Source organism: Vombatus ursinus, unplaced genomic scaffold, assembly GCF_900497805.2.
Source record: "Vombatus ursinus unplaced genomic scaffold, bare-nosed wombat genome assembly UNPS02014735.1, whole genome shotgun sequence".
NCBI classification, from domain to species: Eukaryota; Metazoa; Chordata; class Mammalia; order Diprotodontia; family Vombatidae; genus Vombatus; species Vombatus ursinus.
In genome coordinates, this window is record NW_020954513.1 from 2,336,421 (window position 1) to 2,362,821 (window position 26,401).

General features: G+C 49.7%; 1 protein-coding gene across 1 annotated transcript in view; it reads left to right on the top strand.

Annotated features, from left to right (window-relative positions):
- The first annotated feature begins 4,286 nt into the window (after window positions 1–4,286).
- The window catches only part of LONRF3 (LON peptidase N-terminal domain and ring finger 3), a 48,590-nt gene continuing 26,475 nt past the window's right edge, over window positions 4,287–26,401 (top strand). The window contains exons 1-13 of the mRNA XM_027861418.1: window positions 4,287–5,055; window positions 9,008–9,126; window positions 10,822–10,944; window positions 13,285–13,449; window positions 15,061–15,396; window positions 15,463–17,758; window positions 18,313–18,403; window positions 19,971–20,085; window positions 20,641–20,762; window positions 22,002–22,163; window positions 23,522–23,684; window positions 24,515–24,664; window positions 25,876–26,369. Coding sequence (XP_027717219.1) covers window positions 4,287–5,055; window positions 9,008–9,126; window positions 10,822–10,944; window positions 13,285–13,449; window positions 15,061–15,396; window positions 15,463–17,758; window positions 18,313–18,403; window positions 19,971–20,085; window positions 20,641–20,762; window positions 22,002–22,163; window positions 23,522–23,684; window positions 24,515–24,664; window positions 25,876–26,369 — 5,105 coding nt within the window. The remainder of the gene's footprint in view (window positions 5,056–9,007; window positions 9,127–10,821; window positions 10,945–13,284; window positions 13,450–15,060; window positions 15,397–15,462; window positions 17,759–18,312; window positions 18,404–19,970; window positions 20,086–20,640; window positions 20,763–22,001; window positions 22,164–23,521; window positions 23,685–24,514; window positions 24,665–25,875; window positions 26,370–26,401) is intronic.

Here is a 26,401-nt window from a genome sequence, read left to right on the forward strand (position 1 = left end):
AGGAGGTTGACTCAGAAGGGGGAGAACTAGTAGGGATGGTTAGATCAAGTTGGGGTTTTATTTTATTTTATTTTATTTTTAAGTATAAGAAGGTGTATGCTTGTATACTGCAGGAAGGAGCCAATAGGGAGATATTGAAGATGAGAGACACAGGCAGACAGAAAGAGAGGCAGAGACCGACAGAGACAGAGAGACAGAGAGACAGAGAGACAGAGAGACAGAGAGAGAGAGAGAGAGAGAGATTGTAAAATTGTAATTTCACTAATTGTAATTGTATTGTCTAATTGTAAAATGAGAAGAAATAGGATCAGGGATATTTGCAGAGGGTTTTATCTTGGCTGAGAAGGGCCAATTCTTCATCAGAGACTAGAATGAAGGAAGAGATAGTGGGGAATGATGTCAGAGGCATATGGACTGAGAACGGGAGAAGAAACTTTAAGGGAATAACCTTAATTTTTTTCAGCCAAGTATGGGACAAGGTCTTCAGTTGAGGTTGGGGAAAGAGGTGACATGGGTCGCTTGAGGAGAGAAGAGACAGAGAGACAGAGACATTGTGGTGAATGGAATAGTGAATCAATTAGGGAACAGTAGAAGGATTGTCTTGCTGCAGTGAGTGACCAGTTGAGGTTAGACAAAATAAGTTTTCAGTGGACAGGGTCAGTATTGTTTCATGGCTTCCTATCACCTCTAGGATCAAATATAAAATCCTCTGTGTGGCATTCAAAGCCCTTTACAATCGGGTCCCCTCCTACCTTTTCAGTCTTCTTGCACCCCACATCTCCCCATACTCTCTGATCCAGTGAGACTGGCCTCCTAGCTGTTCCACAAACAAGACACTTCATCTCTAGACTCTGGGCCTTTTCCCTGGCTGCCCCCCATGTCGGGAACATTCTCCCTCCTCATCTCCGCCTCCTGGTTTCCCTGGCTTCCTTCAAGTCCCAGCTAAAATTCCACCTTCTATAGGAAGACTTACCCAATTCTCCCTTGATTGTAGTACCTTCAGTCTTCCTTCTATATTCCCTCTCTATCTCCAATTCACTGTGTATAGAGCTTATTTGTAGCCAGATGGTTTCATTCCCATCAGACCGTTGCCTTTCTTTGTATCCCCAGCCCTCAGCCCAGTGCCTGGCACATAGCAGCCTGTGGGCAGTTGCTGAGGAGGGAGATTGTGGTCACATTCCATTGTTGATGTAGTAGCAAGGCTCGATCTTTCACAGGACTCAGGAACTGGACAGTTGAGGATTGTGCAGTATTGAGCTGGTTCACCAAGGCGTCAGTATAGGGAGAGGGGGCAAATGTAGCCAATGTGTGGATAAAGGGTTTGGAGGTCAGGGTGAGGACAGAGACATGAGAAAAGTCTAACTGACAATGGATTGTAATCAGACTGATCTCTCTGTCTATCTCTCTTATGCCTGTCTCTGTCTCTGTCTCTGATCTTCAATATCTCCCTCTTGGCTCCTTCCTGCAGTACACCATCAGATTTCAGGACCATGAAAGTGAAGGGCTTCTAAATGTGTGGGTGGCAAGATCAGAGGTGTGACCATCCCTGTGCTTAGCCAGGTGAAATAGAGGAACAGGCCACAAGGCCGGTGATTTCTTCAAGTGTAAAATGAAGACTACGTGATTTCTAAGTTCCCTTTGAGCTCTAGACTGAGGATTCGAGGATACAGAAATGAATTCCAATCGATGTGGCAGATTATAAACTCCTCGAAAGCACAGCCCTGGTCTCTCTCTGTATCTGCTCCGAGCACAAAGCCTCGCACACACATAGTATTAAGCAGACGATGTTTCTTTTGCTTGCACTGCTTCTGGCCTCTACGTGTGCCAATTTTTTTTTTGGGTCAGGAATATCTTTGCTTTTGCCTTCTTGGCCACCAGCCTCCTACAAAATTGACTACAGACCATCCTCCCTTCTTTGCAGAAGTAGGGAACAGTAGCAGTGTATTCTTGCAGGCATTATGGCTGCCCTTTGATTTTTGTTGAACTGCTTTTGAAAGGTATTGGTAGGGGAGGGATATATTTGGAAGTGAAAGTGATGTAATAATAAAATAAAATGTTAAATAATAAAATCAATAAGATTAATCAATAAAAATAAGATTTTAAAATACCCCAGTCAGCTCAGGACTGGCCTCCTCAAACATATTTTTCAGGATTACCTACCCCACCTCCCAAACCATCCTTCCCCCAGACCACTGGAAATCTCCACTGGGTTCCTTCTCAGACCTCAGAATCAATTGCCTTGAAATTAGTATAATTATTCATTGTAATGTAAATATGTATTACCCCCTTCGGTATATGTGTGCCCCTTTCTCTCCTTGTGGGGTTATGTCCCATAGGGCTAGAAACCACTGGGTCATTTGGAGTCATTGTCCATTTGGAGACCTTGGATCCCAGGAGGAAAACCCCTCCTAACCAGTTGCTAATATGCACCCATAACTTTCTGGGGACCCATGAAAGTACAATTCATGTCTCCAGCTTTCCTTGCCTCCCCCCAAGTTGGCATAGGGCTCCAAAGGACGTGAGAGTGGGGGAGGAGAACAGCAGGCAATGGGAGAGAACACCAGGCCCAAAGTTTGGGAGATCACAAGACTGTGAAAGCAGGAGATTGGGAAGGTGGGGGCGGGGAGGGGAGCTCGGGAGGGTGGAAAGGAGTGTGTGGAGTGGGAATTCTCAGATTGCTTCCGGTTGCACACTCCAGCCACACATGGCAGTTTTTGTCAGGGATATCTTCCCTTTCGATTTCTTGACCACAGACCTCTCTCAAAATTGAGTCCAGACAATAATCCACCCCTCTTTGCAGAAGTGGGGGACGGTGGCAGCTGCTGCCCAAGCAGCCCCTACTATGGCTCAGTGGTCACTCGTAAGAGTCTGATGCAGAGTCCCAGGCAGTCCGATGGCATGGGGAGCTCACGATTCGTTTAGTCCGACTCTGTCCTTTGATTGAGGATAAAGTAGTCTCACAGGGGCAGGAGGGGGATAGTTAGGGCAGGGATTATTGAGGGTACCCGTTTAGAGAATTTGGTTGGTGAACCCAGAATGTTCCTTGGGGCTTCAGCTTGGTTTATCTGTGTTTTCTGGCCCTCTTCTCTGATAGGTCATGTCCAATCCCTCCAGGACTCCTAGAAGGATCCTATTTTCCTGAGTGGATCTAGAAGAAATTCTAAGCTCTGGACTGTCCACTCCCCAATTCCCTATGCCCCACCCCCCACATACACACTCAGAAGGTCTGCTAGTCCCGGCCCACAAGGTTACTAGGCTCCTAGAAGGCCCTTTCAAGCCCTGTCCGTTTCCCCACTCGAGAGGGACTGGGGACCCCCCCCCCCCCCCCGCAGCAAACCACCCAAAAGAATAGAATGCGTGTGCTCGCGGATGTGTGCGGAGGGCAGATCAGACATGCTCAGGGGACCGCTATCTGCAAACCGCTCCGCGGCCCCCCGCCCCCCAATTGTGCAGCCACCAAGGCTCTCTCCGGGCAATGGTTGTCTAACCCTGTAAGAACTGGAGTTGGGGAAAGGAGCTATATGTGCAGAAAGGTTTACGTGCACGTGCAGGCAGCTGGGGAGCTAGGGTGGCTGTTGGTGCAAAAGCAAAGACGTGAGTTTTGCTTTTGTAAAAGATTTGCCGGTAAGGCGGGTAAACAACAACATCCAAAAGGCACAGGCGCATAGCACCCACCAGCGAGAGCGCGCGCGCATAGATACATACATACACATCATCCTAAAATGCGTATATCTAACACAAGCCGTACACATACACCACGCCAGGCACACTCACGCCACACACACACACACACACCCCACACACGTTCACACTCACACCGAAAAAAAAAGCAGAGCCAAAAGAAGAGGGAGCTCACAACTGTTACAAAACCCTTCGTCAGGTTTTGTAACAGTTCTCTCGCCGCCGGCCAATGACAGGCAGCTCGTTTGTCACGTGGTTTGGGTTTATATAAGACGAAGCTGAGACGAGACAGTTATTAGGAGCCGCGGGGCGCACGGAATGGGTGTAAGGGTCTCCGTGGAGAGCTGAAAAACACTGTTCGTCATCCTCAGGAGCCAGAGTCGCAGAAGACGCCGCCGCTCCAGCAGCATCAATCCCTGTCGTTCCAGTTCCGCCGCAGCTGCAGCACCTCCAGTGATCGCCGCAGCAGCTGCTGAGGCCGATCGGGTCTTGGCCCTATCGGGCCAGCTCTCCCGATTACTGTTCCAGCGGCGCCTCCAGCCCCTACGGCTTCTAGGCGCCTCCAACGCTCATCCACCATGAGCTCCAATTCCCGTCAGGGGCCGATGCTCCGCCACTCGGCTGGCAGGAATTCGGAGCCTCCCGTGGTGGCGTCGTCGTCGGGCATGCACGGGCGTCCCGCCTTCCTGGAGGCATCCCCTCCGAAGCTGACCCTGACTCTTACCCCTGAGAGCCAGGCGACCCTCCAGCAGGCGGATGCCCTGGCTACCAGCGGCAACTTCCACGAAGCCTTCGGGCTGTACCAGGTTCTGTACCAGCAGCGGCAGCTGAGCTCCGAGCACCTCGACACTTTGGTGCGCTGCCTGGCCGAGAGCATCCGGCGCCGAGAGGGGCTCCTCGCCCCCGGGGCGCAGGACAGCGACGCGAGCCAGCACCCCCAGGAGGTGGCGACCTCGGTGGATGTGGCGGCGGCAGTCGCCAAGTCGCCCACAACGCCCTGGGATGGGTTCCGATGCCGGAAATGCCAAGGTTTCCTGTCCGATCCAGTGTCCCTAGCCTGCGGACACACCTTCTGCAAAGTGTGCCTGGAGCAAGAGCGCCGCTGCACCCTGTGCTGTGTCCCTGGGCCTGAGGTCGCCAGCTGCAGCGCGGGCACCTCGGGCGAGTCACTGCCGCCGCCGCCTCCTCTGCCCGTGCCGGTGCCGCCGCCGCCCATGCCGCGCCTGCGGGTCAATGTGCTGCTCAGCAACTTGCTGACCAAGTGGTTCCCGGGCCCAACCCAGGCGTCGCGGCTCCGCCACGAAGGCAACCGTCTGTACCAGGAGCACAAGCCGGAGCAGGCTCTGGAGAAGTACTGCGAGGCGCTCGATCTAGGTAAGAAGCGGGGCCCTGGTGAGGGCGGGGCGTCCCTGTCCGAGGGGTTGGGGGAGAAACCTGTCCCCCCCCCCAGCGCGTCTTTCCCTCCCTCTCCCCCTGCCCTGCTCGCTCGCTTTGGGTACCAACTTTTCCCTGAGGAGGGTCTGACTTCCTGCTCCCATCCCAAACACCCGACCCCCTGAGGGTCCCGCGGGGAGGGCGGCGATTGAGGGCCGCAGGTGCCCATTCAGGGCAGTGTGTGGCGCTGGCTGGGCGGCGGGTGGGTGTGTGCTCACGTGCGTCACTCTGGCTATCTCAGGGTCGGGGCCTGAGATTTTTCTGCCTCATCCTCTCGATCGTTCGGTCCTGAGGGGGCGTGGGGCTCTGTGTGAATTGATAACTTTCGGGGGGCATGGATGCTCTTTTGCGCGCAAGTCGCGAGTGGAATTAGGCCAGGAGAGCATCGTGTTGCATAAGCCCTTTCTGAGCTCGGCCACTCGGGCCAGGCCCGGCTCCCGGCCCCTCCTCCAGGTGGGGCCGGGTTGTGTAACGGGTGAGGTAGCTGAAGTGGACCAGGGTTTCGGAAACCATCCCTGGGAGGTAGGGAAGAGAGGTGGGAGCGGGCGCCGATCATCCAACTGGTCTGTGAGTCAGGGTTGCTGTTTACCATCACACGATTCCCCAGGCTGAAAGAGCCTCCATGAGTCCCCCGCCCCCGCTGGCAGGGCCCGATCGATTCTCCTTTGCCGTCGATCGTCTAGGCCTGCTGGCCTCCCTGTTTAGGCAAGCCCAGGTCGGCCAGTTTATGGTAGTAGCTTTAGAGTTGTGTGTCTGCTTGGAGGGGGTCGGGATGGGCTCCTGAGGCGAGCTTTTGGGACCCCCTTGGCCATTTCAGGGGGTGCTATGCCTTCTGACTGCTGCTACCCTCTTTCTCCCTCCCTTTCCTCACTCTCTCGTTCCCCCCTCCCCATGTGTCTCTCCAGTACTGCTACGTCGTCATAGGGGTGATGGTGGCTTAAGGGCTTGAGTAGGGGGGGGCAATTTGGGGGTGATTAGAATTGAGCTTGAAAGCAGCTCCAATGGCTGACAGTGGGCAAAAACACTCCCTCTCAATAGCCGTGTTATCTGGAATACGGGCAACTCGAGGGAATATGGGATTGACGCAAATACATGGAAACAGGCAAGATTGGAACTACTTGTTGACTGCCATCATGGGTCTGCAACAGGTATAAGCAGGGGGATGGCATCTAATTTACAAAGCAAAAATGTAATACCTAAGAAAAATGTGGATGGGAGGGAAAGGAAAAATGTGGATGGGAGGGAAAGGAGCAGTGACGAGCATTACTGGAGGAGAGACAAAATTGGAGCCCTTTCCCCCTTCCCCCCTCCCCACAACAACCCCCTTGCAAAGGGACTGGTATATGGCTTTCTGTGTCATTCTTGCCTCTCGGACCCAAGAAGGATGGCAGATTAAGGTGCAGAGAAGCTCCCTTTGGACCCATTGTCCACATTCTGTGACTCACCCCAGCAAAAAATATCAAAGATCTTCATCCACCCTTAGCTGATGCTTAGTAGCAAATTATGCAGAGCTCTCAAAAGGCATGGAAAGGGCGTTTTAAATCCTTGGGGTAGGCTTTAAAAAAAAAACAAAAACCTGACATTGGTAAAACAAGATGGCACCAAAGTCCCACCTGACCCTTGAGGTCCCTTGTAGCTCTAGCTCTATGATCTTATAAACCCCCACCCTCTTTGCTACCACAATCAGAAATCGCCCCCCCCCCATCATCCAGTGAAATCAGAGAAGGATTATCAGACCCTATGAGAAAAGGGCCCTAGGAAGAGAAATCTCATTGTGCCACCCACCCCATTTTCATCTACCCAGTTTGGGAGTAGCTTTTCTAATCCTAGCCTCCCAGCTATATGGCTATGGGCAAGACCCTTCCTTTCTCAGGGCTTCATTTTCCTCATCTGCTATAAGTTGGGCTAGATGTGAACCAAGAGCTATGACATGATATATGTAAAGCACTATATAAATGTTAGCTATTATTGATTAATAATGAGCAGAAATTGCACAGAGGCAGATTTAGATTCAATATCAGTCATTCAACAAATATTTATTAAGCACCTATGTGCCTGGCACTGTGCTAAGTGCCTGGATACAAAGAATGCAAAGATACAAAAGCTAGTCCCTGTTCTGGAGGGGCTCAGAATCTAATTAGGGGATGCAACATACTAACAACTGTGTACCAACAGGCTTTATATTGGATAAATTGGAGCTCAGTAGCAGAGGGAAGGCACTAGAGTTAAGGGGGATCAGGAAATATTTCCTGCAGAAGATAGGATTTTAGCTGAGGCTTGAAGGAAGCCAGGAGGAGGCAGAGGTGGAGAATCCTGAGTGAGGAACAGCAAAGCCTCCAGTGTCACTGGTTTGCAGGGTGGGGGGGGGGGGGGAAGAGGTTGGAATGTTCTAGAAGACTGGTGAGGGGCAGGTTATGAAGAGCTTTGAATGCCAAACAGGATTTGATATTTTATATTGATATTTTATATTTGATCCGAGAGGTGATGGTGAGCCATTGGGATTTATTGAAGGTCAGACTTATATTTTAGGGAGGTCACTTTGGAATGGACAGCCATAAAAGGTATTGGGTTCCCAGTCACTAGGGGTCTTCAGGCAAAAGCCAAATGCCCTCTTGTGAGTGTAGGTGGCCCCTGATTTAGATTCAAGAGCTTCCACCTCTGGAATTTTATAATCTCTAAAGGCCCTTGCAGCTCTGACTTCGTGTGCTTTTGCTAATTCCTAGTCAGTGCCATTGAATAGCTAGGTGGTGCAGTAGACAGATACAGTGCTGGACCTGGAAACAGGAAGACCTGAGTTCAAATCCAGTTTCAGACACTTAATAGCTGTGTGACCCTGGGCACATTTCATCCTATTTGCCTCAATTTCCTCATCTTGTAAAATGAACTGGAGAAGGAAATGGGAAACCATTCTAGTATCTTTGCCAAGAAAACCCCAAATGGGGTCACAAAGAGTCTGACTCCACTGAAAATGACAACCACCAGAAAAGTCAGAGCCATTCTCTGATTGCATATGCTTGCTTCCTGTGTCTGTTTTTTTCCTCCTGAGCACTTCTATTGTTCATGCCTCGAAGGGGAGATTAGTGGAGTGCCTTGCCCCAAATGAATTTCACCTCTCCCTAGAGAAACTGTCGTTCCATAATAGGGGCTGCCTAATATATACAGAGATGCTGCTGGTCACCTGGCTCTCTTTAACTGGACAAGTCCTTGGCATTATTTGTCCAGTAGTGGGGGATGGATCTATGTTAAATCATTCACATAATCTTAATGTTTTAATAATAGCAGCTAACATTTATATAGTGCTTTTAAGATTTGCCAAGTGCTTTACAAATATTATCTCTCTTCATTCTCAAATATTATTTCATTGTAACACTTGCCCAGCCCCAGGTTAACATACATTTATTAAATCAGTTAAGAAGTAGGTCTGTAGCCAGGAAACATTTTGTCTGTGTGATGCTAACTGGATTGTAAAAGGATTAAACTGTCAGACCTGGCTCCTCCCTTCCCACCCACCTACACTTTGGGGGGTCTAGACAGTTAAATGTAATAGAATAGCAAGCCTTATTTCTTAGCTTATTTTACAGATGGTAAAATTCAAATGCAGATGGGTTAAAGTGGATGAAGGGATGGCTGAAAATAGGGTTTACCAAGACTAAAACCTAAAAAATAAACAAAAAAAAAAACCCCAGCAAGAAAATGACAGCACATTATAAATGGTAAGTGGTGACCAGCTTCAGGAATCACCTGCCGAGCAACCAGATCAAGTCTGGACCGGTTGTCACCTAGTTCTGGGAGTGGGACTCAGCCATCCAGCTCCAACCCAGAGAGAACTGGGGGTCTGTGCTGATGATGGTAATTGATGAGATTGTATGCTGCTGTGTGTTTCAATCAACAGCTCCAAATGACTACTTGCTCTATAGCAACCGATCTCAAATCAATACTGTCTTGAAACGTCCTGAAGCTGCATTGCATGATGCTGACATGGCCTGCAGACTCCAGCCACGTTGGCTGAAGGTGCGTGTTCTCACTGAGTGATGGGTTTGTTTCTGGTAGAAACAAGTAGAGAAGGTCCCTTCTTCCCCTCCCCCTGCCCCCGTTGTCTCCTATGAGCTTCCACGAGTATGTGTGTGTTGGGGGGGGGGTGCTAAGAAAATGTTTGAAGGGTAGCCCAAAAGGGGAGATAGAGCACAGGGGAGTCAAAGAAAGGGATAAATAGTCCCTGTTTTCAAGGAGCCTATATCTGCCAGTTGTCTCTTGTCCTCCAGCACCTCAAAGATGGCCCCTGCAGGCAGGTCCCCAAGCACTAATCTTGCCCTTCCTGTCCTGCAAACATCCTTCTTCTCTGATAAAATGCCAGTGAAGCATGATCCCCTCAAAGGCCTCCCCTCCTTTTCACATTTTAAAATAAGGACTTAATTGAACCTAAACAGTCAATAATGGTGAACTTCCAGGCACCATGGCAGAGCAAGTTGAGAGGCCTTTTGGGAAGGGCAAAAAGGGGGCTTCTGGTGCCTTTTCCCTGATTTTGGACCAGCTCTTTGGAGATGGAAAATTTTCCAGAATTCAAACTGACCAGCTTTTGCCCCTCCTTAACTTGAACATTTTAAATGTAAATTTCTATGTTAAATTCAACACAGCTTATCTGCTAGAAGGTTCTGAAATATACTTGCAGCCCCACTTCATTTATTTGGAGCCTGGAGCCCTGTTTCTCAGAAACTTTCAGTGCTCTGATATAAATGCAGTATCTAAATTGTGCCTAGGACACATACTGGCTGTGTGTTACCCCCCCCCCCCCCCAACTTCAGCTCTCAGTTGCCTATGAAACTGAAGACTAGCAGCAGAAAAGATGCTGGCTTTCATTAGCTGAAGGAGTTTCCTCCCCCCTTAATCCAAGTCTCCTTGTAACCTGTCAAGAAAAAGACTAAGATGGGGGTCGCTAGGTGGCGCCCTAGTGGATAGAGCACTGGCCCTGGACTCGGGAGGATGTGAGTTCAAATGTGGCCTCAGACACTTACTAACAGTGTGATCCTGGGCAAGTCACTTAACCCTGATTGCCTTCCAAAAAAAAAAAAAAGGCAAAGAAAAAGACTGAGGTAGTTCTCTATGTAACAAGTGCAGTGGCACTTGGCCTGATTTGCAAGGCATCAAAAGGCCTATCTGGCCCTAAATCTCTTTCCCACTGCCATCATGCCCCAAACTGCATTGACTTTAGAAGGCCTCTGTTAAAATTCACAATATGGGGGCAACTAGGTAGCACAGTGGATAGAGCACCAGCCCTGGATTCAGGAGGACCTGAGTTCAAATGTGACCTCAGACACATAACACTTACTAGCTGTGTGACCCTGGGCAAATCATTTAATCCTATTGCCTAGCAAAAAAATAAAAATAAAATTCACAATATGTTATCTGGGACAAGTAACACTTAATGACAGAGAGCATGGTCCAGAGAATCATATGACAAGTCACTGCCTGTTGAAACTTAGCCAGTTCCTTTTCCTTCTTTTGGCCTTAGTTTCCCCATCTGTAAAATGAGGAAGTTAGACTAAATGGCAGAACCTGCAGGGGCCATCTTATAACTGTCCTTTAACAATTGAGACCACACCTGCTTTGGTATGTGTAATAAGATCCAAGGTTCTCTAATCTGAACTCTTGCTTGAGGCAGATTTTTGCTCAAGTAGAGCTTGAACAAGGGGACCTGTCTCTTTGTAGGGTCACTTACGCAAAGGCCAAGCCTTAGCCATCCTGGGAAATACAGAAGAAGCCGTCAGGGAGTTCCTGTTCTGTGTGGCTTTGGATGAGGAGAATAGGCTGGCCAGATGTGAAGCTGCCAAGGTGAGTCTAAGCCAGCTCTTAGATAACGCTGGTGGGCTGGCTTCCTGTGGCAAGTGAGGGGCTGGCCTGCTGCCCTCTTTTCTTTGTCTGAGAGAGACAGAAAGAGGAAAGAGAATGAGAGGTGAGACAGAGAGAGAGGAAAGAGAGAATGAGAGGAAAAACAAAGAGAGGATAGATGAGACAGACAGATCCCTTTGGGCTGAACTGACTCGCCATCCTTTCCAAGGCTTCTGTGCTGGGGCCTCAGGGAAGGGAGCACCACCTCCTATACATTATTGCCCCTTACCTCCTGAGTGAAGCCCTTCTGTTCAGGGTTTCCAGGAAATCAGATGCCATGATTTGGTGCACATTTATAGGAGCCCTCTGGGGGAAGGGTGAACTGGGGGCTTTTCAGCCTTAAAGTTTTTTAAAAAATCAGTGGCTATTGAGGCCTGCTCGAAGGCCTCCTGGCTTCCCAAGGAGAGAAAGCAATTATCGAGTCTGCCTACCTGTTGTTCTAGACTGCTGCTTCTAATGAGGAGAAGACGATATTGCCTTATCCCACAGACTAGCACATGGGGAAGGAAGGAGGGAGGGAGGGAAGGAAGGAGAGAGCCTAGGAAGGGTTGGGGTCAGTCAGTAGATAGATAAGAGGCTGACCCAAAGAGGAGGGGTCCTTGCTGGATTACCAAGCATTTACTGTGTGCCAGACCACAGTCAGTGGTAAGCTCATACATTGGTTCTAGCATACCCCTTCCTCCCAAGGCTGGTCTTCCCTTCTGATAAGGGAATTTGTTTTTTAGCTTTTCACCCCTTCTTTCTGGGCTCCTCCCTCCATGCTTGGGATTTTCCCCCTCCTTTTTCTCTCCCAACTGCTTACATAACCACCGTGAGTTTCAGGGTCCTGTCCCTTCCAAGGGCCTCTAGGTGGGCACTCAGTGGAAAGAGGGCTGGGTGGAGCTGACAATATGGTTGTCAGATTTGGAAAATGTATGTACAAAGACTCAAGTAAATGAAGGAAAAGGAGTTAGAACGCAGATGTTTCTGTGGCGGGCTGCAATTTCCTTCCACAGAATGGATAATGGAAAGAATGCTGGATTTGGAGTCTGAATACCTGTGTTTGAAACTGAGCTCTTTCCTTGACTTCCCCTCTCTAAGCCTTAGTTTTCCTTTTCTGTACAACAAGGGGGTTGGATTAGATGACTTTTAAGATCTCTTATGGAGAGTACTTAGGAGAGTGAACACCATGGTTATGGGTTTTTTGGGTTTTTTTGCCTCCTTTATTGACCCATTTCAGTCTCTTCTTTGGAAGACTGAGACTGGAGTGGAATCGACTTTGATTTAGCATTGTGAAGTGGTCTTTCCTACTGGGAGATGAACCAGACCTTGGATTAGACCTTGGATTTCTCCAGCCATTGAGTAGTTTTCTGGTTTATATTGAAGAAGGGTTGATGGTACCATTGTTCACTCTTTTTCCTCCCTTTACCTCCACTCCCCTTTGCTTTTTTCACTTTAGAAAGGAAGTTATTTGTGCTTTCTAATATGGTTGCATTGGAAGGTCATGGCCTTTTTTCCCAGGTCTCACCTTGGAATTGTGTGGCCCGGCTGGACCGTTCAGGGAGTCCCCAGGCTTCTGTCATTCTCTTCACTGTTGGGCTCTGGCTACTGGCCAACCATTGAGTAGATTTCTGCCTGTAGCTTGTTTCTGCCAACTCTGGGCCTTGAGAATCCAGGTACCTTTCAGGCCTCCAGGACTGAGGAGGGTTGAAATTGAACATAATTGAAAAAGCAGGGAGAGAACATGGACCCTGACCCCAGCTGCTCAGAGAATGGCTAGAGAAGCTGAAACTCAGACATGACACCATTCTAAAGAGAGACAAGGAGGGTCAGGGTCTTTGGCAGAGTGGAGGAGATGAGGGCTGACTAGAGTAGGGAGAGAGATCAGCCAGATTAAAGGAAGTTAAGGTTTGGGTTTCTGCAGGAAAAGTGAACAAAGGACCCCCTCCCTATGACTTGAAGACACCCTATGGGAATGGTCCATATTCTCTGCTAGGACTTTGCCTGGTTTCCTCTGTCTGCTTCTTCACTCTCTGCTTCCTTGCCAGATAAATGGGTCAGAAGCATATCTGCCTTCAGGCCTGCTCTGGAATAGTGACTGTTGGGAGCTGGGTAGACAACTAGCTCCCCAACACCAGACCGGAGTTAGTTCCTCATTGTCCACCACGTTGGGGCAGTCCTCGACTAGAAAAATCACTTTGTCCCTTGCTCTTCTTCCATAAGAGAGCTGCTCTCCTGCTCCTCTTATCTTCAGAGCCTTGAAGGAGCTGACTAAGGAGTGAAATGTTCTGCTTTCTGTCTCAGCTCCTGTTAAGTTTATTCTCACCCATCCCTGGGAATACCCAGGAGCGCTTAGCAAGCAGCCTCCAACTGCAGTCCAGCAGCTCTAGACCAAAAAGCACTGCCGTGGCTTCCCAGTCCTGTGGAGCTGCCAGCAGAGATGAACCTCAACTGCCAGGATTGGTCCAGGTAAGGCAGACAGGTGCTGCTGGCTGCTGCTTTAGGGCTCTGCTCTTTAATGGACTTGGCCTTATCAGGGGAAGGGAGGGATGGGGGGGGAGGGGGCCGGATCAAGGGGAGGGAGGGACAACGTCTTTCTCCCCTTCTGCTTTTCACTGCCGAGGACAAGTCTTCCATGGAGCTCTTGGTGTCAAAGATCTGGGGAAAGGTTCATTAGAGAGTCTGTAAAACTTACAACAGCTTTTCTCACACCCAAGGCAGGAGGGAGCCGGGAATGTGGGCTCTGATGGCTTGGCCTACCCATCCTCCTTCTGAAGCCCTCTCCCATGTATCAGGCTAAGAAACAAGATGTCCCAAACTGTGCCTGGTTTGTAGTTGTCTCTAAGTGAAAGGAAAGAAAGAGAGGACAGAAAGAGGATGTCCATGTAAGGGGATAGATGGGTGGTTGTGCCTGGGCACACACTAGCTGGACCTCAGCAACATGACCTTTGATAGTGATGCTTCCTTGGAGAGAGGGAGAGGTGGAGGATGGTGGCACCTCATAGACTCAGGACTTGGCATCAGGATGGGGCAGGAGTTCCTGGCAGCCTATTTAGATAGCTTTGGAGAACCTGGCATTGTGAACCAGCGGGAAGGCCTGGAAGAAAGTTCCATCATAAGGCACGATCTACCAGCATGCCAAATACTTGAAAATCTTGGGAAGAATGGGGTTTTCGTTCTAGGAAGTTAAATCCTCATGTCGTTATGTTCAAAAAGTTGAATGCCACAGACTATGGGAGGGGAGATAACAGCTCCTTCTCTGCCTCACCTCAAATCTTTCTCCCATTTCCCCTATATCTCACCTACTACCAATCTGTACCCTGAGAAGAGGAGTCTGGCCAACTTTGACCTCGGGACTGTAGATTAAGATTAGGGAGGGATTTCCCCCAGGTCAATCTCCCCAAGTTGGCACTGGATTGATTCCCTGGGTAAAGAAAAGTTCTTTCTGCTTTGAGTAATCCCTGTGTAGCTAGCCAAACTTCTGGGAAACTGGTTATCTAACCAGCTGACCTATTGCCCCAGTAACCTGCTTATTAGGAATGCCATTCACAGGCTGCCCAGTGAATTCCTGGCCCACAGTGTAGGTCCTCGAGCCGATTGGGTTAAAAGCATTCTTGCTATATCAGTTTTCAAGCATTCAGACCAAACTTTTTACAAAAAAGAGAAATAAAATTTTCCCTTAAATCATTTTGGACTCTTTTTTTTTTGGGGGGGGGGGGACTTCTAAAACTAATTAAACTTTTCCCAATTCAGCGCGACAGGCTATTTCATGCAATAGTAGCATAAGTTTGTATTGTGGCCCTTCCAAAAGGCTTGCCTTGTTACATTAACTGACATTTACATAGCACTTTACAGATATACATTTATCTTGTTTGAATCCCTTGAAGTAGGTGCTAGAGGGATTATCCCCATTTTACAACTAAAACAATTGAGGCTCAAAGTCTGAGTGACTTGGAGTGGGATTGCTCTACTCTTTCCTCCTCCCTTCTCCTTTGTCCCGACCCCAACTATTGATGGGAATCAGAGGAGGACCAGAATTGCAAATAGCCACTCATTTTGCCTGACCTCCCTGTCTCACAGGAGATTGACAAATACCCTCCTGCTCAGGAGGAGCCAGACCCTTCTGGCTGCGTTGGCCTGGATTATATGGAAGAGAGGAAAGAAGAGGAGTACGAGGAGCTAGAGAAACAGAATCTAGTAGTCAGGCTCAAGGAGAAGAGACAGGATGCAGTGTTCCAGGCCCAGGAGGAGGAGGAGGAGGAAGAGGAAGAGAGACAGGTTCTGGAAGCCCTATCCAGGGAGACAAGACAGGCTACAATTGTCCATCTCCAGGAGGAGGAGATACAGGTTCTGGTGACCCAGCCTGAGGAGAGACAGACCCTGGTCATCCAGCCTGAGGAGGAAGAGGAGGAGGAGGAGGAAGAGGAGGAAGAGGAGGAGGACGAGGACGAGGAGGAGGAGGAGGAGGAGGACGAGGATGAGGAGGAGGAGGACGAGGAGGACGAGGACGAGGATGAGGAGGAGATACAGGCTGTGGTGGTCCAGGGAGAGGAGGAGGAGATTCGAGCGGTGGTGGTCCAGGGAGAGGAGGAGGAGATCCGAGCGGTGGTGGTCCAGGGAGAGGAAGAAGAGATTCAGGCTGTTGTGGTCCAGCCTGAAGAGGAGATGCAGGCTATGATGGTCCAGGTCAAGGAGGAGGACATACAGGTTCCAGTGTTCCAGCCCAAGGAGGAGGAAGGAGAGATCCAGGCTGTAGTGGTCCAGCCCAAGGAAGAGGAGATAGAGATTCCTGTATTCCAGCCCAAGGACGAAGAGATTGACATTCCCGATTTCCAGATTAAAGAGGAGCCGATAGACATTCCCGATTTCCAGCTGAAAGAGGAGCCGATAGACATTCCTGATTTCCACTTCAAGCAGGAACAGGAGGAGGATATAGACTTTCCCACATTTCACCTCAAAGAGGAGGAAGAGCTAGACTTTCCCGAGTTCCAGCTCAAGGAAGAGGTGGAGGAGATCGACTTTCCCGAGTTCCAGCTCAAGGAGGAGGAGGAGGAGATAAACTTCCCCGAGTTCCAGCTCAAGGAAGAAGCAGAAGATTTAGATTTTCCTGAGTTCCAGCTTAAGGAGGAAGATGAGGATTTAGACTTTCCTGAGTTCCGGCCCAAGGAGGAAGAAGAAGATTTAGACTTTCCTGAGTTTCAGCCTAAAGAAGAGCCAATAGACCTTCCAGACTTCCAGATCAAAGAGGAACCAATCGACATTCCAGACTTTCAGATTAAACAGGAGGAGGAGGACGAGGAGGAGATACCAGTTCTGGTGGCCCAGCCCGAATCAGAAGAGGAAACACTGGCTCTCATGGCCCAGCCTGATGAGGAGGAGACACTGGCTCTGATGGCCCAGGCTTTGGAGCAAAAGAGACAGGCTTGCATGTCCCATCCCGAAGACAGACATGCTTTTGTGTTCCAGCCCGAAGAGACACAGACTTCCATGTCCCAGTCCGAAGACGGACATGCTTTTGTGTTCCAGCCCGAAGAGACACAGACTTCCATGTCCCAGTCTGAAGACGGACATGCTTTTGTGTTCCAGCCCGAAGAGACACAGGCTTCCATGTCCCAGTCCGAAGTGGGACATGCTTTTGTGTTCCAGCCCGAAGACACACAGGCTTCTGTGTCCCAATCCGAAGAGACACAGGCTTCCATGTACCAGCCTGAAGAGGGACAGGCTTTTATGTTCCATCCTGAAGAGGGACAGGCTCCTGTGTTCCAGCCCGTAGAGGGACAGGTTCCTATGTTCCAGCCCGAAGAGACACAAGCTTCCATGTGCCAGCCCGGAGCCGGACAGGCTTTTATGTTCCACCCTGAAGAAGGACAGGCTCCCATGTTCCAGCCCGAAGAGGGACATGCTTTTATGTTCCAGCTTGATGAGGGACCTGATTCAGTGTTCCAGCCCGAAGAGGGACACGCTTTTCTGTTCCAGCCCAATGTGGGACCGGATTCAGTATTTCACCCCAATGGGGGACAGCCTGAAGAGTACCAGGCTTTTATGTTCCAGCCTGATGAAGAAGAGGTTTCCTTGTTCCAGGAAGAGAGGAGACAGGCTTCGGTGTCACAGACCAGAAAGAGACAGGCTTCGGTGTCGCAGACCAGAAAGAGACAGGCTTCTTCATCCCAGCCCAGAAAGAGACAGGCTTCAGGGTCCCAGCCTGGAAAGAGATACAGTTCCTCATCCCAGCCTGGGAAGAGACAGGCTTCTTCATCCCAGCCCAGAAAGAGACAGGCTTCTTCATCCCAGCCTGGAAAGAGACAAGGTTCCTCATCCCAGCCCAGAAAGAGACAGGCTCGGGTAGGCCAGCCTAAAGAGGAGAAGAAACAGGTACGAGTGACCCAGCCCAAGAAGAGAAAGGCTCCAGCAATCCAGCCAAAGGATAAAAAGAAACAGTCTGCAGTGACCCAGCCCAAGAAAAAGAAACAGATTCCAGTCACCCAGCCCAAGAAAAAGAGACAGACCCCAGTGACCCAGACCAAGAAGAGAATAGGGCGGGTGGTCCAAGCCAAGAAGAAAGCAAGTCGAGTGGTCCAAGCCAAGAAGAGACAGGCTCTGGACACCCAGGCCCAGAAGAGACAGACTCAAGGGGCCCAGGCCAAGAAGAGACAGGTTGAAGCGGCCCAGGCCAAGGAGGAGGAGAACAAAGAGCCCCAGAAACGTCAACTGCCAAGACGGAAACGCAGCCCCTCACAGTCCTTAGACTCTGAAGTACCATGCAAGATTCCCAGGACAGGTAATAGCCCTACCTAAAGAGATTCCATGGGGGCCCCAGAGTCATTAAGTCTGAAAAGAGAATGAAAGATGGGCTGATCTCCATTTTATAACTGAGGCCCAGGCAGGGGAAGTGACTTGTGTAAGATCATCCATAGAATCCTAGCTATAGGTCTGAGAGAAGCCATCTAAGCCACCCCTTCTTTTTACGGAGAAGGTGGCCTAGAAAGGTGAAAACATTTCCTGAAGGCCACACCGTACTTTAGTTAGCAAGAGTCCAGGCCCCTTTTTTTTCTGAACTAGGCTTCCCTCATCATGCCCCAAACATGGCATAAGATATATAAATGCTGATATCATCTCTTCCCAGTCACATTCCCCGCTAGTCCATAAGAAACATGGCGATTCTACCTTACCTGGGGGGGTAGCATCTTCCACTCCAAGAGAGGTCCTTCCCAAAGGCTGAGGGTGGAAATGCAGGGCAAGAAATCAGCTCTCTGATGTTTAAAAACAAACCAGAACCTCTTGGGCCAGGGATAGTAGCTCACTCCAAATTTGATTGGACATTTTACATTTCAGATTCAGATGACTCCCAGGGTGGGAATCATGCTCACAATGTTCCCTTTGAATCTTTCGACCCAACTGACCTGGATTGTCCTCTCTGCATGAGGTGGGTATGCAGTGTCATCAATCCCATACCCCTTGATGGGCCGCTTTCCTGATGTCTGCTGCATCAGCAGCCCAGATGCTCAGCCACATCCCAAGGCTAGGGAAGACTAGGGAAGCCAAGACTAGGGAAGCCAAGGTTTGGTTGTGAGTGACTGCAGACTCATACAGGCTGTGTGATCCTGGCCAAGTCACATAACTTTTCAGTTTTCCAGGCTACTCTCTAGGAATAGAAGTTTCAAAGTTGGAGCCACTTTGCATGGTGGAAGCATTTTTTTTTTCCACTGGGAGTTCCTGCACTGATGAAAATCACAGGCCTGATATGAAAAAAAACAAAAACAAAAACAAAACAGAGCAACAGCTAGCTTCCAAGGGATACTGCCAAGCATAGACTAACACACCACCTGGTTCTAGCTATCATCTCTTCTTTTCCTTCCCATCCTGAGTCCTATCTTGTCTAGTAGAATCAGCCTTAGTGTTTTCAGCACATGTGGTCTGACTGGGAAGAGAGTGGAAGGAGTAGCCCTCCTCACCCCCACCAAAAGCCCCCATCCTCCGGTGGGCTGGACTAGGCCTGGGCATTATAAGCTGGGCAAAATTCTTCATTCTGAACATGCCCAAGCAGTTCAGCTACAAAACGAACAGCATAGTGTGACAAAAAGGATATTTCCTTATAAGTCAGTGATTAGAGTACCATGAGGGCATTCCAGTCCAGAAAGAATTGGTCTTCCACAGTGTGTTACCTACTGGTCCTATTGGCTAAGTCCTCTGTATGTGCTGGGGCAGCTGAGCAGTTAGGGCTGCAGATACAGCTACTAGCCACTGGAGGGTGCCCTGCAGCTGGTTGCCTCTTCAGGTCACTGAGTTGAGTTGTTCAACCCTGGCCTTTGTTTCTATGGCCTTGCTCCAGTTTTGACAGTCAGCTGTTGCCCTCTGCCTCTCATCAGTACTCCACCACCAGCACTAAATCCAGTGATCCCTTCTTGAAGGCCTCTCTTCAGGGGAGAGCCAGGTTTGCATGATGGCAAAGAAATGGAAGGAACATGAGAAACTACTTAATATAAAGGGCACTTCCTTAACAGTAGAACATGTGGCCGAGAGACCGCAGGTTCCCCACCCCTGGTCAAGACAGTCTAGAACTTGGAATCATAGGGATTCTGAGTGGAAGAGAATGGTGATTAGCTAGTCGGAGGGCAGTCACCGTGGTCACCATTTCTAGTAACGATGGTTACTGATCGATGATCATCATTCTCTAAGTGACAGAAGGGTAGATGTTGAGGCATTGGGTATAGTGTTGAATGTTGGGGTTAGACATGGGATGGCAAGACGCCTGTTTCTGGTGTTACTGAGGGCAGGGCTGATCCTGAGCCAGTTCCAATGCTGATTGGCTCATCTTCTGCTGGGTAGATTGGGAGGGCCCTGATCACCTGATCGCAGATATGCTGGAAACCCTAACAAATGCTTTCATTTGACCTCCCTAGGGTTCTAACCCCCTTGCTTTGCCAAGGGTACCCCCAAAAGCTTAAAATCGAGTTAAATTCTCAATTTTGGTTTTTATGACTTGATTTCAGGCTGTTCTATGAGCCTGTCACCACCCCCTGTGGACACACCTTCTGCATGAAATGTCTTGAAAGAAGCTTGGATCACAACCCCAAGTGTCCCCTGTGCAAAGAAGGCCTTGCAGAGGTAAGACAGCATATTTAATTCAAGAAAATGTTATACCTGGCATGGTGGAGAGAAAGAGAGAGAGAGATCAGACATTTGTACCCTTTTCATGAGAGTCAAAGCTTTATGGCTAGGACCAGTCTGAAATAGACCCATGACTTCTCATACAGGTCATCATAGAGCTAACTCCAATCTTGTCTCTAGGCCTTTAACAAATCTAGATCTCCCTATTTGAGGCCTTGCTTGAGATGAATAATTAGAGCCCAACAGAATTCCCTATCCCCTGCATGACCCTGGGCTCTCAAGCCTCAGTTTTCTCAGCTGTCAGGTGGGGATAAAAAGAGAATGAGATATTTATAAAAAACACTATTTCTGTAGTCCATAGGGGCTATAGAAATGCTCTGTCCCCTTTCCCCTCCTCCTTCCCTGATTAATATACTTGATAAACTTTCCTAGAAATTAAAAGCGATAGGAAGCCTGACTTGTGTGTCAAAAGAGCCTTAACACAGGGCTCATTACCTTCACAATGACTGGGCAGGCCCCCAAAACAACTGATTTCTTTCCTTCTTGGTGTAGTGTGTATCTGTGAGGAAATGTAGCAAAAATTTACTGATGGAGGCAATGATAGCCAAGTACCTGCCTGATGACCTCAGTGAGCGCCGCAGGATTTACGAGGAGGAAATGGCAGAACTCTCCAAGTATGTAACCCTATATATGTCATTTTGTCTCCCAGCACGTGAGGGAATGGACTGAAATATAAGTCAAGATAAGTTCGTTCAGTTGGATCCAAGGAAAGTATCCTTAAGGGCCAGGTGCTCAAAAAGTGGGAGGCAGAGTGTAGGACCAGATGATCTCTTTAGGCCCCAACAGAGCCAACGTGACGCAATAGAAAGAGTACCCAACTCAGAGTTACTGGTACTGGGTTCAAATCACAGCTTTCTGCTACCTTACTACCTATGTGACCATGAACAAGTCCTTTCCCTTCATTCCCTTAAGGGCAAAATGAGCTGATTGGACGAGATGGCCTCTCAGGTGCCTTCTAGCTGTAGGCCTTGGTTCCCATCACCCTTCTGTCTCAGGAACATTCCAGATTCCCTGGGTCAGCGCCTATGTACTTGTGAGGCGAAAGGTTGGAACTAGGACCCAAGTGATGTCCCTGGCTCAGTCTATTGGGAAGGGTAATACTATCTCATGGAGTTCTAAGAACCAGCAGTGCAGTCCTGTTCCTAAGGCCATCTGCTTCCAGGCTTTTACTGCCCTGGCCACAGCTCAGGAAAGGCTGGACTCCTGGTGACTTTTGATTGGACAAACAGTAGCTCCAGTCACATTTTGAGTACCTTTTCCATTTGAGAGCCAGGCACTATGACCCTCCCATGCTCTATTCTCATGGCAATTTGGTTGGCAGCATCCCCTCCCTGGAAACTAGCTTTCCCCAACTACTGTGGCAGCACCAGGGGACTCAGCTTGGGGGTGACTCCTTTTGGAATTTGGCTAAGCACTCAGCAACTTAGCATTTCTCTGCATCATTAAACAAAGCTGTCCTCCCACCCCCCTCCCCAGTTTGGGCTTGGGATGGGGTGGGGCTTGGTAGTTTGCCTGCTTTCCCCCTACCCCTTTTTGCCCTGATGGTTCCTTGGAGGCAGAGCCAGCAGGTGGGAGGTCAAGGGAGAGGGCCACAGGTGGGTCCAGGAGTGATGGTGGCTGAGAAGGCCTCTATTCCTTGGGCAAGCTGGGGGCCGTCTTTTCTCCTTTTGGACACAGCAGCTCCTCCCCAAGCTGAAAGCAGAGCATCAGAAGGCCCTTGTTTGGCAAGACAGCAAAATCAGAGGCAGGCCAAGACATTCCCCCACAGTGTTAAAGGTGCTCAAAGATGGCCCCTCTCTGGTGGGGACATGAGGGAGAAACCCTGCTGTCAAAATTATATTTCCCTTCTGCAGCAGCCTGAGTAAGAATGTGCCTATATTTGTGTGCACCATGGCCTACCCCACTGTGCCATGCCCCCTACACATCTTCGAGCCTTGCTACCGCCTTATGATTCGAAGATGCATGGAGACCGGCAGCAGGCATTTCGGCATGTGCATTGGCGACTCCGCCAGAGGGTGAGTGTGTGAAGGGATGGGGCCTGGCTCAACTAGGGTGTGGCGTGGGAGGTGGGGAGAAACTCGCACAACATAGACAGACTGTCACAGCATATCTAGCCCAACCCCCACATTTTACAGATGGGAAAACTTAGGCCCCAGAGAGAAAGAGAGAGAGTGGAACATAGGCAACATGACCTTTTTTTCTGAACCCTAGGCAACACTAGGATGTGAGTTGCTCTGGTAACCTGTGGGACTACCTTGAGCTTGTCTTGGGGAAGGTACAGAGACTCCTAGACCCTCCCCCCCGAACCCTACAGGAATATGGCCCATGAATCCCTTGCTATTCACTAGTAGCTTTCTACTTTCTATCACATACTATTTTACTAAGCGGGAAAGAGGAAAGAGGGCACACCAGGCAAGCAGAATAGAAGTAGGGATGAGCACGGTAGCGGGAAATAGGAAGAAGAGACTGGTCTTACTATAAGAGAGTATACTTGAGGCAGTGGCAGCCAGGCTACTTATCCAAGGCCACAGAGCAGCTGAGCCAAGATTGGAACCCAGGACTTCGGACTCCAAATTCAACTCTCTTCCTTTCTGCTCCAGCAGAGATATTTCTCATTTCTCTTACTTTCCTCTTTTTCTCTTTCCCACTCCTTCCTTTCCAGCTTCTGCCTTCTATGCCTTAAGTCTCCGCTGGCAGCAGAGTAGTGGTTGGGGCCCCTGAGGGGGTTCCTAGGTTGAAGGGCAGAGCTGCCCTGGGACATTCTGAATTTCCCTTCAGTCCCCAGAACGGTGGGGACCTGATGTCCTTGTTGTATAAAGGGATACTTATTCCATAATTCTTTGCAAGGACAGCTGTGCTCATTTGCCCCAGTGTGATTGATGATCCTTGTTGTCTCAAAGCAGAGTATCTGTGACCATCACTGCATCTTTCCTGCTCTCACAGCTGCCTTGATTAGATGACATAGGGGGAATGGTTTTTTGTTTTGTGTTTCTTCAGTACATATTGTTCCTCAGGCCTGCTTTAGTTCATTTACTGAAATCCCTGAACATCTGTTTAGCCCCAGAGAGCAGAGGGGGAGGTAGATAGGGTCATGGGCTCTGGGATACCCTTCCTTTGTAGATAAGCCTCTGAGGACTCTCAACTGAGCCAGTGTCCTCGAGAAGAAAAAGGGCACAAGGAGTAAAGACTCTGGTCCAAGGGGCCATGCCTGACACAGACTCTTGGCTTTTCCTGGTGGGGACCCCCAAGGACTCAGGCTCTGGGGTTGGCCAAATCATATTCTAGAATCATTAAGGTGGCTAAGCTTTAGGCCTGGGGAAACAAAGCCAGTGACAAAAATGATTGTTTTGCTTACTTCTACCCCAATATATAGGTTTGCAGAATATGGTTGCTTGCTGGAGATAAGAAATGTTGAATTCTTTCCTGATGGTCGCTCCGTGGTGGACAGCATTGGTAAGAGGAGGTTTAAGGTGCTACGGCAGAGCCAGAGGGATGGCTACAACACAGCCGACATCGAATATGTTGAGGATCAGAAGGTGGGTTTGCTCCAGGGGCTGAGAATCAGGAAGCCAGCAGATTCCAGGAACTTGGAATGCCAACCTGGTGTCATGAGCATTTTGCTGGGGTTTCCCTTTAGGTTGCTGGTGGTACCTTAAGAGAAGCCAGAAAGCTAGAGCAAAGTGTTGGCCCCACCCCACCCCCAGCTCAGTAGCTGAGCAACTACAGGCCTCAGGAAGAGCACATCCTTTAACTTGACCTGGGAGACAGATCGTCCCCAAATCCCCATCTTCCCATGAATGCACTGTCCCGTTTCACAGTGGGATAGGTGGCAAGCACAGTTAGTGCATTTTTGACTTTGCTTGTGGTGAGAAAAAGAGGTGACCATGACAGTAGTCATTTCTCTTCATGCATGTAACAGGCATTCACATATCTGTGGAATGAATGAAGTGTAGCTTTGGTATGCTGAGTTAGAATGGGACCTTCTCACATGCCCTTCCTGGTGCTAAGAGAGGATCCATAAGGAATGAATGGGTGGGGGGAGGGGTAGGAATTCAGTCCCCTTTTAACATCTTTGATGATGCAGATGTTTTGCTGTGAAAACTAGTTTCAACAGCTGCTGGCCTCTTCCCCTCCCCCTACTGTGTAATTGCCTACATCTGGACATGTAAGTTGATGCACAAGTACACAGACAGAAGCAGGGTGCCCAGACCTCTCTCCAAATGGGCCATCATCCATCTGAATGGTTCAGTCATGCTGGCCAGATGGACTCAAGCATGTCTGGCTGAAGGGTCTTTGATAGAGGGACCGAATGCCTGGGGAGTGGCCAGCAGCCCTCTGCTCATGTGACTTCTCTGGCTAATTCCAGGTTGAAGGGGAAGAGTATATCAGATTGCTGAACCTGCACAGCTCCGTATATGATCAATCACTTGCCTGGTTTGATTCGCTCAAACAAGCGCTCCGGAGCCGCATTCTGGGCCACTTTGGTCCCATGCCACCAAAAGATCTGGATCCACAGGTATAACAGAAGAGCCCTTGCCCACAGAGGGTCCTTGGGGTTGGTGACTGAATGAGTGTGGTCATTAGCAGACAAGGGGATCACAGGAAAATCGAGTGGCATTTGTTAACTGCTTGTGCTTTTGCTGCTATCTGGCCGTGCAAGTAGGAGCCGAAACCAAAGTTGGAGGAGGGGGTGGGGCAACATAGGCAGTCCTTTTGGCCCTAGGGTCTCATCTCTCCCAAAGCAAAGGTGAGGCTGACATCCACAGTATGAGTCAGAGCAATGAGAACTCCTAGTTGGGCTGGGAGATAGGATACTTGACTAGAAAAACTTTGGGCAGGCCAGGCAAACAGGCAAGGAGAAAAGGCCAGGCATGAGATGAGGAGACAGAACTGAAACTGTCCAGGTGGGTATGTCTAGCATGCAGGCTTTTATGTAGAAGTGGAGCTCAGGAGAGACTTCATACTTAACTCATGGCCATAGCTTCTACTGCCGCCATGTTCTATGTCTCAAGGTCCCCTGCAGCTCAGACTTGGTACATTCTCTGTCCTGAGGGCCCTTCCAGTCCTGTCCCCTTCTGGGTTCTAAAACTTTCACCTCCTATCCCTAGCATATGCTAAGGTGATAGTGTCTATTCCCAGAGTGGGAGGGAAAGGGTGACCCTTCTCCCTTTGCCTATGATTCAGGTTCCCTAATACAGAAGCATCTCCCTGGTGAGGGAAGTCTCCCAGCGCCCCTGTGCCCAGCCTGAGCTACTGTCTCTCAGCCCTGTCATCCCTCGGAGCTGGCAGAAGGGAAACAGCAGTAGTAAGAGCAGTTTTCCAAGAAAAGCACACAGATGCCCCAGGGACTCCGACGGGCTCGGTGACACTCTTAGTAATTGTCACTATCGCTTGGGTAGCACCAGCCCCGAGCTACCAGGCAGCCGCGTGTGGCAGTTGATACAAATCCGGACCTGAAGGGGATGGCCAAGAGACATGAACTTTTATTCAGAGCAATAGCTAGCGTCTGGAAGGTTAGTGGCAGTAGTGGGTGGGTGTAGAAGCCAGTGGGGGCCCAGTGGAATAGACCAAAAGAAAAAAAAGTCTGAGAGTAGCCTAGGGACAGGACAGAGAAGTTGGCGCTGAAGAAGCAAACCAAGGTAGGTCCTTGTGCTTTGGGTTTAGGAAACCTCCCAGCATCATGGTGGTACTGAAAATGACCAGTCCTCCTCTGTGTTTCTACTCCAGGTCAACCCCAATGGCCCTTCCTGGTGCTGGTGGATCCTGGCAGTCCTTCCGCTTGAAAGTAGGGCTCAGCTCCCTTTCTTATCCATGAAGTCCCTGAAGAACCGCTTGAATGGCATCCAGCGGGTCCTGATGTTCTTGGCCCGCAACCAAAACCCAAACCAAGTCCAAGTCCATGTCCAAGATGAAGATCAAGACCAAGACCATGACGAAGAACCAATGCCAGGCCCGAGCCACGAACCAATGCCAAGCCCAAGCTACGAACCAATGCCAGGCCCGAGCCAACAACCAACACCAGGCCCGAGCCAAGAACCAGTGCCAGGCCCGAGCCAAGGACCAGTGCCAGGCCCGAGCCAAGGACCAGCGCCAGGCCCGAGCCAGGGCCCGAGCCAAGGCGAAGACCAGGGCCAAAACCAAGGCGAAGACCAGGGCCAAAACCAAGGCGAAGACCAGGGCCCAGACCAAGGCGAAGAGCAGGGCCAAAACCAAGGCGAAGAGCAGGGCCAAAACCAAGGCGAAGAGCAGGGCC